General features: G+C 43.1%; 2 protein-coding genes across 3 annotated transcripts in view; both read right to left on the bottom strand.

Moving 5' to 3' along the window:
- LOC147186937 (uncharacterized) overlaps positions 1-445 on the bottom strand; it is a 14,095-nt gene extending 13,650 nt beyond the window's left edge. The window contains exon 1 of the mRNA XM_086101620.1: positions 399-445. The gene's annotated coding sequence lies outside the window, so the exon portion shown is untranslated. The remainder of the gene's footprint in view (positions 1-398) is intronic.
- Positions 395-15,007, bottom strand: vps41 (VPS41 subunit of HOPS complex). Of its 2 annotated transcripts, XR_015098962.1 has the most exons (28): positions 14,802-15,007; positions 14,406-14,444; positions 12,191-12,298; positions 10,469-10,546; positions 10,139-10,213; positions 9,519-9,581; positions 8,695-8,760; positions 6,920-7,039; positions 6,698-6,844; positions 6,567-6,633; positions 6,274-6,371; positions 6,077-6,206; positions 5,617-5,851; positions 5,281-5,362; positions 5,119-5,211; positions 4,899-5,026; positions 4,338-4,482; positions 4,233-4,274; positions 4,104-4,154; positions 3,881-4,018; positions 3,499-3,553; positions 3,287-3,427; positions 3,038-3,174; positions 2,628-2,727; positions 1,965-2,009; positions 1,781-1,882; positions 1,388-1,467; positions 1,200-1,266 (listed from the first exon to the last, which is right to left on the bottom strand). XR_015098962.1 is itself a non-coding variant. In XM_086101621.1 (27 exons), the coding sequence occupies exons 1-27, from the start codon at positions 14,820-14,822 to the stop codon at positions 1,186-1,188; spliced, it is 2,565 nt and encodes an 854-aa protein (XP_085957747.1). In that variant the 5' UTR covers positions 14,823-15,007; the 3' UTR covers positions 395-1,185. The 2 variants fall into 2 exon arrangements, 1 of the variants encoding a protein (XP_085957747.1); XM_086101621.1 differs by lacking the exon at positions 1,781-1,882 and having other exon boundaries at positions 395-1,266.

Raw genomic sequence — 15,007 nt, 5'->3', positions numbered from 1 at the left:
TCACATCCCAGCGGTGTTTGGTGGGTGACGAACATCAACACTTGCCAGAAATGATACACAACAACGCCAAAGACAAACGCGTCACGACACGCACTAGTTATGAGGATGGCATGAATGTTTGTGCCCTAATAAAACATTTCAGTGAGCAAGCAAGGCGAGTTCGCAGGGGTAGTGATACTAGACAAGGCAGCGAGTTCGCAAATAGTGGCTAAAGTGTTAGCTACAAGTGCGGTGCTGGTCATAGAGGCTAAAGCTAAGTTAGCAAATCGACAACAAAACGCCGCTCGCGTGTCAAATATACAAAGCAGCAGCCCCACACACACTGACGGGTGTATTAACAAGACGTCCAACGTGATAATAACGTCAGCAAAAGGACAGAAATAGACGAGAAAACTCACTTTGATGCGCTCTTTATTTCGTATACACCAGCTGTTTTTTTCCCCCTTTCGTGAATAAAAATTAACTGTACTTCCGGAGACTGACGGCGGATGTGATGTCACGTTATTCCGCTACCTACATTTTTGTTTTGAAACAATATGTGGATGTCGCACAAACAATCGGCAATTAAAATAAATACAAGTAGAAACAAGAACAAGATTAAAACAATGCAAAAAGCTCCCCATATTTTGGTGGGTTCTAAAAAATGTCATGTCCATTCAAGTTGGTGCAAGGGTGTGCAAGAAATCCGTCCATTTTTCATTGCACTTGTCTTTATTTGAGTCCTTGCTGAATTTTGATGAAAGAACTGTAATACACTCTGAACTGGTCCCCAGCCAATTGCTAGACATGCATCCAAATTATATCAGATTTTTGAGAGAGAATCTGGGCATACCCAGGACTGGTCACCAGTCAATCAGAGGACACACATGGACAACCATTCACAAATATGGACAATCTAGTTTTAAATGAATTTAATATACATGTTTTTGGAACTTGGTAGGTAGCCTGAGTAACTGGAGAAAACCTAGCCAAGCACAAGGAAAACAATCAAGCCAAAACAAATATGTGAGGCAGACATGCTAAACACTAGATCCACACCCTGCACTCAGAAATGATTTAAAAATAAATATTACATCATCTCCAACAACAAACAATAACCCACGTTTTTTAAAATTAGATTTTATTTGGTTATTTAGGGTCTGGCAAATCATATCAGCAGCAAGTTTAACAGTGTTGTTGTTTATGTTATTTTTTCATCTCCAGGATGCCGCTTCCTGGCCCACGCCTCTTTGCGCTGCAGATGTTGCAAAACTGCACTCCAGGAGTCTAGCCCAAAACAAAAAAAAGAAAAATCTCTCTCTCTCTCTATATATATATATATAGATATAGATATATATATTAGATAAACATTTTCATGCAGGATAATTATGATTTTAATATTTCTAACCGTTCCCATGGAGGGTAAACATTCCTTATGAAACATGTGTCTGCAGTGGAACACCACCACGCTGAAAGCTTTGGCCATGTCTGAAACAGAGTACACAGTGGATATAAAAATTATATACACCCCTGTTCAAATATCAGATTTTTGTGACAGAAAAACATGTGATTAAGATGAACTTCTGAACTTTATTTGGATTAATCAGAGGTGTAAGATAATAATAAATGGTGGCAAGTGTGTGCTGACTTTAACAGGAGTGTACTGGGGCTGGGGGCTATGGCTGTGTTCAGAATCAGCCAATCAGATTCAAACTCATGTGGAAAGCCAACTAGAACATCTGAACTTCATTTGTGCTTAATAAGAGGCACTTTAAATGGTAGCATGTGTGTACTGACTCACATTTACGACTTCATTAGGCAGATTTCCCTTTTGTTTCTGTTAAATTCTGTACACCGTGTGGAGTTTGCATGTTCTCCCCATGATGGAAAATGGTTTGAAAATCTTTGAACACAGATATGTAGACTTTTTCTATCCACTGTATATGTAAGCTAGAAATAAGAAAAAGCGTTCCCGTGCAACATACCTGAGGGTAAAATCGTCACATGGCACGATTCACAAATGTTCTCCTCTGCAAAGAAAAGCCCACAAAAGTATAAATGAGTTTCAATATGATAATACTAGGAGCTGACCATGTTTTTTTTTAGGCCAATGCCAATTCCGATATTTGGCAGAAAAAAATTCTGATAACTGATTAATTCGCTGATTAATTAAAGAATATACAATGAATATACAGTATACTGTGATTGGCTGGCAACCGGTTCAGGGTGTCCCCCGCCGACTGCCCACGACCCTTGTGAGGTTAAAGCGGATCACAAAATGGATGGATGGATGAATATATATTCTGGTCATTATTGCTATACAGTGAATTTAAGAATGCATGTTGTACCCTGTTCTCTATCTACACTCGCTGACGGTGAGGAGCAAAAGATTTTGCTGTCAAAGCAATATCATGCTCAGAAGCTTCGGCAGCTCCAACGCAACACAATAATCCAACATTGTTGTGGTAAATGTTGGACTGTTGGTGAGTTGACGTCAAGGGACAACTGAGTAAGAGCATAGCAGCTTTTAATTGGCAAAACTAGAGCTGACTATACCTTTTTTTTTTTAAAGGGCTCAAATCGGACGGTAAACAGACGAATGGGTCAGGCTGTAGAAAACATCACCCCCCCCCTAAAAGTGCACCAACCGTCCACCACGATGCCTCTGCTTTGCGTGCGATGCATCTTCTGAAGCAGCGACAGCGAGTCGGCCACCAGAATCTTCTTACATCCCTCGCGTAGCATAATCTGTTGATGAAGATGAATTTTTTTTTCCCGCCATCTAATATGAATAAGGGATACTATATTTAATATTATTTGGAGAATATTTGAAAATAATATTGCCGTTATCACTTGTCTGTAAATATTTTTGAGCAAATAGATTCCACAATATTCTTTTTTTAAAAATATAATTAAATGTAAATACAATGTTAAATAATTGTGTTTGCAATTGAGTTGCAATTGTATTTAGATTAATTTAGTCATTTTACACTAGCCAAAACATAATTGTTCTGTAAGAAATAGGATGTGAATTCCAAAATCAAATGGGAGCACAAACCTGCAAGTTGTAGTCATGGAGAATCTTGACGAGGGAATCCCTAAGGTCGGGGATCTCCATGCCCTCCTTGATGCGATGGATCAACAGAATGGGGTCCACGTGCGTGCCGATGTTGTTCAGCAGGCCTGTGATGAACGCTGGCGACGCAAACCAAAAGAAAACTGTGCAAAACTCATCAGGCAAAACGATAGCATACTGCGTGACATTTGTCAGGGTGGCCGTGTCAAAGACGGTGGTCGGGATACTCACGGGGCTTGTCGATGGAGTAGGTGATGAGATCCTCCCACAGCTCGGCGTCGTCCTGCTCCTTGGCAAACTCGATGGCCTTGTCCACATTCTCCAGCTCCATCATGATCATCTGCAGGGCCCGTCTGCAGTTTCCCATCCGGCCTGCGGAACCACTTGCGTTCAGTCGATTCCGGCACGGATGCGGCAAAGTGAATGTCAAGATTTATTCTTACTGAGCAGAAAGACTGTCTCCTCCACAAAGTGTCTCTGCTGGCAAACTTCCAGAGCCTGCAAGAGGAACTTGCTAGATCAGTGGTGGGCACTGCCAAAATTATTACTAAATAAACAAGTATGTACAGTATACAAAACAGTTTTGAAAAAAAAAAAGTTTTTTTTTTTTAAAGAATAAACTAACTTTAAATATGAAACATTTATTGAGGAGAGAAATTAACTGAAAATATACATTTGAACTTAATTTTGGGAAAAAAATGTGCAAATATTGCAGGACTTGACTTGTATATGGTCGAGATGTTTTCCAGGTGTGCGACCCTTGACGCCTGAATTGACACCACGGTTTGCGACAATAGCCGCGCAGGGGGTTAAGAGGACGTGTACCTTCTCCAGCGGGCAGTGTGTGCTGTCTCTCAGGAAGGGCAGCAGATTGGGCCGGTCAAATTCGGCATACAAGCCGATCTGCTTCTCGTGATACTTTTGCCCTTTGTGGTGGTCCCGCTTGAACAGTTTGTGAAGGTACTGCCCGGGGACAAGCGAAAGTACTTTCAGCGCTAACTCAACAACAACAAAAGGAGGAGGAGGAGAATAAGGGTTGCCCACTCACCACATGAAGAAGCTCAGGCCTGTCTGCTAATTCCTGCACCACTCTGTCTATCTAAAGTAACAGGAAAAAAAACCCATCAGTGAGCATCATAGTTATACTTACAAATGACGAACGTGATGTCGTGCTCACTGATATTTTGTCTTCATTGTCCAGAAGCATGTCCACAGCTTTCTGCACACACAAAAACGTGCATCAGGTGACGGTCGCCGTGGTGACGCAGGATGCAAGACCAACCTCCGTGTCAAAATCCATGAGGAGCACGATCTTGTCCTCGATGGAGGAGAAGAGGTTGTGCTTGTGGATGAGCTGGTAAACGTCTTTGTGGCGGAGACGCAAGTAGATCTCCAGCGCGCGGTCATAACGCTGGTCGTACGTGTAGCTGCAGGCAAGAAAAAAAAAAAAAAGACAAATCATTTCATTTCATTTGCTGTGCAATAAATACTGTACATTCAAATTGTATCTGGCTAATATATAATTTTCAAGTTTATATTTAATTCCTATAAAGTCCTGTAAATTCTCTTTGGTCCTGTATTTCCCAGTTGAGGTTCCACTTTTTGCATCCAAAATTAGGCTTATGGAAATGATATTTTGACTAGATTAAATGTGATTGTCTTCACAATGAAAGATTTTATTCAATTAGTTGATTAAAATGAAAAAAGAAATTTTTTTGAAAAACTTTCCATTTAATTCCTTTTGACTTTTATTTTACTATCCACCCAACCATTATCTGTACAGCCTATCCTCAATAGGGTCAGACAAGATGCCCTTGATTTAATAACGAATATGGCGACTCACAGCTCGGCCAGTGTGGTGAGCAGGGTAGCGTTCATAGGGTGCTTGCTCAGGTGGTCGGTGACAGCCTGCACAATGGCCATGTTGTTGTAAAGCTCTCCCGGCCACTCCCGGATCAACGTGGCGAAACCCTAAGCGGGCACGCGGGCGGAGAAAACACACTTTGAGGACTTGAGAGGCTTAAATGCGCAACACTTGCCCATTCAACTTGGAAGTACCGTACCTCGTAGTCCGTTTGGAGGAATTCATGCAAGATCATTTCGTAGATGGCGGGCCGAAGACGCAGGTCGCCTCTGGGTAAATACTGACTGATGGCCTACAATTGAAGACAAGCAAAATTGTTGTTTCGAAAACTGAAATTTGATGTTGCTTGACTGTGACTCACCTTCAGTTGTCCGATGGTCTTGAATCTGTACACCTCATTTTCCCACAGTTCCATGTTTTTCCCGAGAATCTTTTGGCACTTCCTGCATGAGACAGTATTACGCAAACACAAGACACACATTTCGTCAATATATACAAAGAAGAAAAGTATGCAGATATCATGAATGGTAAGATAGTGGCTGTGTCTAAATTCATAGGCTGCGTCATCCAAAGGCCCCATTTTCGGCGGCATGAGGTCCGCGAAAGAGTTCCATCGGATCCTCCAAAGCACGTCTTGGGATCTTAGACTTGAGAGTGCAGGTGTACCTAATGCCAATAGCTATTATTAAAAAGAAACCTGGCGGCGCCGTCGTAGTCGCCCTTCTCCACCAGGTGGTTGATGTAGGCCATGCCGATCTTTTGCACGTCGTGTCTCTTGATGTTTTTGAAGCTGATCTCGGCGGCCATCAGCGCCTCCTCGTACTTCTTCTTGTCCAGCAGCCAGTCGATGTGGTCGTCCTGGTCGCGCTCCTTGGCCACCACCACGTCTTTGGGGCTGACAATGTAGAACAGCGACTCGCCCTCCGAATGCTCTGCACACCACAACAGATTGGTGGACCTTATAACTTAAGATATAACTTATCATGAAGCCAAGCTAAATGAAGAAATATAATCAAATCTTTCGGGGGGGGGGGTTACGATACGCTTCGTTTAACTATTTGTGTGAACAAGCGTCGTTCATTTGTAGTCTAGACGCAGAGCTCCGTCTCCAATAGCAGCACATAATGTTGCTGGATTTGCTGCGACGGTAGTCTCACCGAGACGGTAGTCGCGACACTCGTTCTCCTGGTAGTTGCGCACGGTCAGGGCGTCCGACGAGATCTCCTCGCACGACTCGGGCAGAGGCTGGATGATGTCGAGACGAGGCCGCGCAAGGAACTCCACATCCTGGCACCCCCGCCCCCCAAAACAAACATTAGAAATATGGTCCCAAATCCTTTTGGGTTTTGCTTACCATGTGCTCAGGGTTCTCCTTCACAAAGAACAAGGTGACCAGCTGATCAGCCAGGGGGGCCAGCCCGCTGATGAAGAACTCCGTCTCGAAGGCGGAAACTGTATGGGCCATTTTTAAAAAAGTATTGAACATCTTATGTTGTTTATCTGAGCATCCACAGAGCAAACCGTGATAATGACATTTTCTGTTCCCCTCCTACTTATAGTTTATTTTGATCGGACTGATGTTGCGCTTTCCTACAAAGAAAACGTCTGTTCCCTTACACATTATGACATTGCAGAAGTTTTCCATACCTATTTCCACGTAACGACTGGGCAGGTCCCTCATTTCCGTGGGACGTCGTTCCTTTACGACACAAATCTACACAGAAGGAGGTGAAATTACAAAAAACGTAGCTTGATAAGGTCAAGTTAAAATGGCAAACCTTGATGGAGGTGCCCCAGCCCACGATGAGGGTGGTGTTGTCCTTCCAACACAGACTGCACGGGTACATGTCAGGCCTCAGGCTGACATCGTCGCGCAGCACGTTGGTGATACGTTGCTTTGCACTGATGTCGTAGATTTTGACGCCCTAACCCGAACATACGGCATCAAGTCTCAATCCCGCCTGATCACAAAGGGTCTGCCACAGGAGGGGGTTGCGTACCACGTTGTTGGCCCAAGCGATGAGGTTGGTTCTCCACTGGACGTTGGTAATTGTGCCCTCGCCTTCGTGCAGGAGGGACGTCTTCCAGCGGTTCATCCAGTTGCGCTCGTACAAGAGAAGCTTCAAGGAAAGGCCACAAGAGACAGGTCAGTGGAGAATGCGGAGCAGTAGTGTCATGCAACCAATAGAGGGCAGTGCATGCACAGAAGATTGGTGAGGGAGGGCTGCGGACAGAGAGGCGTTCCTTCCTGCAAGGAACCTTTGTTGAGTGACTACTTCATTAAGTGCACAGAGAAGAATAGCACGTCTGTTTTAGCATGGGAGACATTTACAAAGAGAAAATCAAAGCACCATGAAAAAAAAATGCAAAATTAGTATGACAAAAACTGTATACATTTAATTTTTTTCAATTTGAAAGTGACCCATCTGTAAAATCCTGATCCATCTACTAGCCCAGTACTTTCTGTAGTCAGGTCATAGGCTACATTTTAGCGTACCAGTTGTTAGCATGTTCGAAAGTGAACATTTGTGCGAGTTTCTGATTGGCCCTAGTTAATGTGTCCTTTAATTCACATATACTGTAGCGATACAAAAGCTGCACATCAGTAAGAAGGCCCAGAGCCAGCCACCAATAAACGCTTTGGTCCACCAAGAGACGGCGTGACAAAAGAACGGAAGTGAACATTGAATTTTTCTTTGGAATGGGACGCGCCTCCCGTCGAGGCGCATTGATTTCCGACGCAGGCACCTTGCAGGGCCCTTCAGCAAGAGGAATCGGCGGCGATTCAAAGAAAATGGCAAAGCTTCACGCTAACAATGACGGGAAATAAATGTTGCTCGATGTATAAATGTCAGTGTGCTTGATCTAAAAATAATCCACGGCATTATTACAAATACTCAGCGGCCACAACATTGGGTCCACCTGGTCGAAAGATCTTCAAACTACAGCGGTACCCTCACTTACTGTCCGTAGTTCATTTCCTTCTGTGACCATTTGCACATCATATCAATTTTGCCCATTGAAATGCCATTATTCTGTTCCAGCCGCAAAAGATAACACTACATGTATTCTTTCAGGTTTTAAAAGGTACAGTGTGTCAAATTAGTGCTATCTAGTGGTGAACTGATAGAATGTAATAACCTAAATCCAAAGCGCATGCGCACGACAGTTCCTCGGAGAGGCAAACAATGAAAGAGCCAAGAGAGAAAGAAAGGTTGTGCTTAGTCTGTGTGTGCGTGTCCGGATGTGAGCTGTGGCCTACAATCACTTTTTTGTGAGTGTTCCTATGTCCTATTTTTGTGTTTGCCTGTTTGTTTTGTTCAAGATGAAGTGGTTCGGCTTGCACACATGCAAGGGCATCACATTATCCTAACTGCTCCATTTATTCCTCACTTGAATCGAGCGGCAAGCTTGCTCATAACTCAAATTTTGGCTCACGACACAAAGAAAAACTCAGAAGTCAAGGCAGCACGGTGTGGCATCTCGATAATGATCCACTCTTGTGCGGAAATGTCTGGCATTACTGGATAGCACTTTGTGAAAATGGGCCGCTCTCCCGAGAGCACTCCAGAAAGACAGAAAAGCTTTCTTTTCTTCTTTTCGTCCCCCCCCCCCCCCACAGCAGACAGACAAAGAAAGATGGTCTTCTTTAGCCATAGCCAGCATGTACCACGAACAATGGATTTGAGAATAGGAACGTCCCAAAAATAAAAAAGTGAAATGGTAAATGGGGTGGGGTGGGGGACTGGGGGTCCAAAATTCTATTTAAAGTTACCTTGTTGCCGCCGGTGACAAACTGCTTGTAGTTGGATCTGGAGAAGTGGGGGTGTAATGCCACCACCTAGCATGAGAGATGACACCATTAGCATTGGGGAAAGTGAAATGGGATTGATGTTTTTCAATATTCCAGTTACGGAAATACACCACACATGGAAAAAAAATGTATTGACACATGTGGATGAGAGGAAGTACAGAATGGAGTTGCCTTCCACTTTTTAAGGCCTTGCTCAAAATTTGGGAGTGGGAATTTGTGTCCCATTTTTTCCGCAAGATCAGCAATTCACACATAACTCAATGAAGGTGACATCCATATGCTTTTTCCAGAATGCATACAGAACAACTGGAAGTAAGTCACGTTTGTTCGTTTGAAAAAAAAAAACAGGATTTGTTTACGGTAAATACAAAAACTTAACACTGTACAGTATTTTGGTAATATCGCAAATGCTATCAAAATATGGCTAGACAGTGTAGATTTCACTTCTTGTTGATACGATTGATTTAAGGTATCGGAGTGCTCTGGAACATTACCCTCACAGTAGATGATGATTACTGAAGCAGGATGATAATGACATCGCAATTTTCGTGGCTTCAGAGTCATGACGTCTAACAGCTGTTTGACAGCCCGTCACATTGCCCATCATGCTGCCTTTTTCCCGTGTCATTGTTCTGTGTGACAGGTACCGACAAAGAAAGGAGCTGGCAATTTACCAGCTGGAGAGTTGGTGTGAGAGATGTATCTGAGGCCAGATAGCATTTAGATGAAAGTGAATTTTGAGGGGGCAATCCAATTTTCCTCTCCACAGGGCATCTGTTACTTACTTTTATGGGACAATCAAAGTTCTCGTGGAAGCCTTCTCTTGTGTAGAGGCCAAACACTTGCACCTGCAACAAGCAACAACAAAAGGTGAATAACTCAACACCTCCGCTTTAATTGCCGCCTCTGCAACTAGCCCGGACCTTCGGGAAAAAAAAGCCTTCTTTGATTTGTTCCACCAGGTCGCCAATTAGTGCACACCTTGATTCCGGGGCGAAACCCTGTGGGCTTTAAAAGTTTGCTAATCTTTGACTCTACCGCCAATTCTTGTGTACTGTAAGAGGACCACCAAGTTGACATTAGTGCATCACAGCCATCTGGGGGTAAAATCACGCCAGATCCCGATGGCATCTCAGCGGCAATTAAGGATTAAGTTAGATTCGTAGGGATTAAAGGGCCCCCTGAACTCAAGTGTGACTGGCAAACTTTTGATGACGATAACCATCAGTAACAAAGATAATTTCCTGCGCTGAAACGGCAGGTTAACACTGGTGCCGTTAAACCTGCTCATTATTTCAGTCCGACGGTATTAGCACAGAGTTTGGTGGCGGATAAGGGGTGCCGATGGAATATGGTGCTGTGCCACTTGTGTGCTCAAAACTCAAGAAGGTGAAAGCTGTCCGACCTTGCCATCCTCGGAGCAGATGCCCACGTGCTCCCCGCTCTCGTCCAGGCTGATCTGGTTGATCTTCACCGAGCTCTACGGGAACAGAAAAAACATGGCTGTATCTCAAATCACTGTTGCCCATTGAAATGAATGGAAATACCATCCATCCGTTCCAGCCTCTTCAAAAAAAAACATCAAATCTTTGTCATGTGTGTTTTTTAAATAAGAAAAATAGCACTATTAATAACAATAATAATCAATCAAAGAAAACAATGTGGGAAAAAGAACCATCAGATTTCTATGTGCATCATTATTCTTATTATTTTGGCATCTATTCAGTAAACTCACAATTTCAAACTTCTGGGTGACATTTCCTTGGATGTCCAGCAGGAAAACCTTCCCAAAATGTGTCCCCATAGCAAGAAACTGGAAACACAAAAATAAGTATAAATTCAACAAGAGGAATGAAAGATTAGTGAATTATAAAACAAAATTGTGTTTGTGTGTAGGTGAAGGGGATTTAAAAAAAATAAATAAAAAGGAGTATGGGTGCGGATTGGGTGAGCTTGTGAGCAAAAGTGTGAAATTGCCATTGCTCTTTATTAAGTCAGGCAGTGTGAAATGGCATTTCTTCTTAAATTAAAATGCTTCAGCATAATAAATGCACTGTACGTCTGACTTCTCTTCACCCTCTTGCTGCTTAACTAAGCTAAGCACAGAGCTATTATTTTCATGGAATTTCTTTTTTGTTTCATGTGTGTGTGTGTGTGTGTGTGTGTGTGTGTGTGTGTGTGTGTGTGTGTGCGTGTCCACAAGGGAAAAAGAAAGTAGGTGTGGAGGGAGGAAAAAAAGAAAAATGTGGCTTTAAGTGTGTGTTCCTGCACCCCAGCCTAATCCCCCCTTACCCCCCTTCAACACACACACAGCTCTCTGGCAGCATGTGGCCCAGCAGCATGCTTGAGTGCAGCCTATAATGAAATGCTTATATTTACAGGCACAGCTGAGCGTGTCACACAGACCCCACCGCAATCTTCCCAAATAAAATAAAATAAAATAACACAGAAATAAATAAATAAAAGTGTTGGAGGGTCGTGAGGCGCAGCAACTTTTAAAAGGGATTTATCGAGACGGGGGATTGTTCAAACGGAAATCCCCATTCAGACGCTTAAAATATGAGGCCACATGCTCACGTTCACGGTGGGGAAGCGAGAAATTTTGGTGGGGCGATGCTGGCGGCTGTGACCATGCAGGGCTCTGACCAAGTGCGCAATGGGACTCATTCGACTGTGGGAAGCTGTCAACGAAGTTAAGGTAAAGAAAATTTTATCAAATCAAAGTAGTATGATTTAACAAAATACATCCGTAAATAAATATAATAAAATAATAAAAAGAAAAAAAAAACGTTTTTAAAATTCAAATAAAAATGTACTTGATAAAATACAAAAAAAATTTGAAATGGTAAAAAAATAGTCAAGATTTATATCATGCAATTAATGTTCAAATATATACATGTCAAAATGGATGAACTATGGCCATGTTACAACTGTAATTAAAAACTGAAATCAAAGTTGGTACCATGCCTAACAAAAATATAACAAAATAATAAACAATAATATAAAAATGCAAAAGACAGAAAAATAATACAATAAAGTTAATTTTATTGTTTTTTTTGGTTTGTTTTTTAAATAGAGATACAGTGAAGTGCTGGTCATGACAGTTCCCAGGTCATCGTAGCTCGCCCCTGTACCTCCACGAACACTCTTGAAAACTGAAAAATGTGAAAACTAACTAACAAACCAACAAAGAAACAAACTCCTTATTGGAGGCAACAAATGCTTCCATGTGGTGCTGATTCGTCAGCACCACTGATGGCAGGCCTGCGATGACAACCATCGGCGAGAGAGCGGGAATGAAAAGTGGAACCGACAATGGCGTCTGGCGCGTCTCATTGTGAGGAGTGGCTACGCGCGCAGGTGAGAAAGCCATGTGCCCCCACGAGACGGACTGTGAAGCGCACGTCTCGACAATGTGCCGGGCAAAGGCCCCTGCGAGGTGCGGCCCACTGGCTACCTTGTCGTGGACGGTCATACAGCTGGCTGCGTCGCTCTGGAGGATTTCCGTCACACCATTGGAGAGGCGTTCATATTTCAACTTGGGCTCCTCCTCGCTGTCCTCCTCCTGGGTAAAAAAGAAGATGCGCCGCATGACTGACCACTTTTGACACGCCTTCAAACTGTTATCATGACAAAAAATGTCCTGACCATGACATTCACATCTGGTTTATTAGATTAGTAGTTGATTAATCTATTATTTGTTTCACCTCTATTCATTATTCTAAATTTGGGAGCAATGTGGGATTATGTGGCTATTGCAAATTGTCCCCAAATTGCAGCAGATGTCTCCTTGAAGTTAAAATGACGACCACGACGTAAACGGTCGAGCGATGTCATCCTCGGTTTGAACTGTAAAACTGTGACTTCCAACAAAAAGAAGGAAATTGTCCCGACTCTGTGGCGCAGGCAGCGATAGATGGTAAAAGTTTGAAAGTGTGTAGTTTCTCTGCAGAGGGATACAGTTTGGCTTTTTCTCGTTTGATACGGTGGCGCAGTCCGTGACAAATGCCCTCGCATCAAAGCTCTCGCCACCGTAATACACAGGAAATAGCCTAGGTATGGCATTGTTGAGTGGGAAAAGGATTGTTTGTGAAAATAACACTTTCTCCACGCTCTTGTCCCACATTCAGCCCCACACCCCCTCCAAACTCAGCGGGACATCAGAGCGCACCCAGGCAGTGTCTGGACTTCATACACCCGGCAGACTGTGCAGCATCATTTAGAAAGCTGATTGTGAGCAATCAGCCCATGACGCACCAGCCCACAAGTGTTGCTTTGTGCCGGCGGAAGACTAAGTTTGTTTTATGAAAATAGCAAATGCACGGGGATGAAGCTTTCTTATGACAAAATGAAAATGCAGTCAGCGCATTTCACGCAAGATCATTGAAGGCCCTTGTGCTGCTGTCTTGCGCAGTATGCACAAGGAAGAGGAGCCATAAATGGCATGAGTTAGTCAATTTACCGGTAGTTGAACCAGTGTGCATATTGTGGCTTGAATGTTTGTTAAAATACCTCCTTTATGCTCATATTTTCGCTTTTGTCAGCAGAATCTCCTCCAGATCAACCCTAGGAAAACTAAGGAGTTGGTTGTGGATTTCTGCAGGAAACAGTCCTCACCAGCACAGATGAACATCCATGGTATGGACATAGAGAGGGTGACCTCCTACAAGTACCTAGGTGTTCTTCTGAACAACAAACTGGACTGGTCTACAAACACGGACACCCTGATTAGGAAAGGACAGAGCCGACTCTTCCTACTCAGGAAACTGAGGTCTTTTGGGGTTCAGGGGTCGCTCCTTAAGACTTTCTATAACTCGGTGGTGGCCTCGGCCATCCATTATGGCATTGTCTGCTGGTCAGGCAGCATCTCAGCCCGGGACAGAAAGAGACTGGAGCGACTGGTCAGGAAGGCCAGTTCTGTCCTGGGCTGCTCCCTTGACACTCTGGAGGACGTGGGCAACAGAAGGATGCTAACTAAGCTAAAAGCTATGATGGACAGTCCCTCCCACCTTCTCCAGCCCGCCCTGACAGCACTAGGTAGCTCCTTCAGCCAGAGACTGTTACACCCGCGCTGCAAGAAGGAGAGATACCGACGCTCGTTCCTACAAACTGCTGTCAGGCTGCTGAATAAAAAATAGCAGCAATAATATTAATAATAATTAAATGATGTGGAAAACAACTGTAAATAGCACTGCGATTTATCCATTTTGTATTTATATTGCACTTAATTGAACGGTGTTTGTTTGTTTTTTCTTCTTTCTGCCTACGTTCTTGCTGCTGGAGGCTGTAAATTTCCCCAGTGTGGGACAAATAAAGGCTATCTTATCTTTATCTTATCTTTTCCCGCCAGGTCAGCGGATGAATCTATAATTTATTTAGTCTACTCACGACTCTCAGGTGTAGCGCATAAGAGCTGAAAGTCACTCATAATATTGACAGATGTGGTAAAAACAGGTGCACCGCATAAATAAGTGTTTTGACACCTCTGAAAACAATCCTATCGAGACTGGTTATATACATTGTGAGGTCTTATTAGACTTGAAACATCAGCGGGGCTTGACGGAGCTGTGCACACACTGGACAGTGATGTTGACGGCAAAGAAATAACAGCACACTGAGGAAAACTACTCATTCCAGACAGTGGGATCAGTGGTCCTATTTATTGATCTTACCTCTGATTCATCTGTAAATTCCTCACTGGGTTGTCTGCTCTGTTTTGGGAATCACAGATTAGATTATCTCAAATTTGATTCTAATGACACATCACAAGAAGTGTAAAACACTGAAATCCAGATTGTATGTAAACAGAGTACTAGTCTAAAAATCAATAAACATTACATTATTCATATCTCTCTATATATATATATACACATCAATGGGCATGATGACGTATGAGTAAAAACACAGAGTACACAGAAGAGCTTTGATGCACTTAAAGGCATTTCGGGAGCTAGAGTAGCCTCGATATAAAAAGAATAAATAAAACAACCAAGCTCTACATTTGAGGTTGAACGAGTTGGTTTGGTCGTGACAACATTAGCAGGCTAACGTCAGCGGGCTAACCTTACCTCTTCAATCACTTCCGCCATCGTTACGCCAGGTCTTATCCGACAATAAACTTCACCCGGCCTGGAAACCTACTAAAAAATCTCGAACGGTACCGTTATGTACCCGACATGACAAAGACCCCTAATAAATAAATATTCACAACATAGCAAGAGTGATAGTTGTTCGCCACAGACTGCGGGTGCTGTCTTTAATTTGAATCACATGA

Source organism: Hippocampus guttulatus, chromosome 21 (assembly GCF_054856545.1).
Source record: "Hippocampus guttulatus isolate MCC_2025c chromosome 21, RoL_Hgut_1.0, whole genome shotgun sequence".
Taxonomy (NCBI): Eukaryota; Metazoa; Chordata; class Actinopteri; order Syngnathiformes; family Syngnathidae; genus Hippocampus; species Hippocampus guttulatus.
The sequence above is the reverse complement of the archived record's forward strand: the minus strand, read 5'-3'. Positions and strand labels throughout refer to the sequence as shown.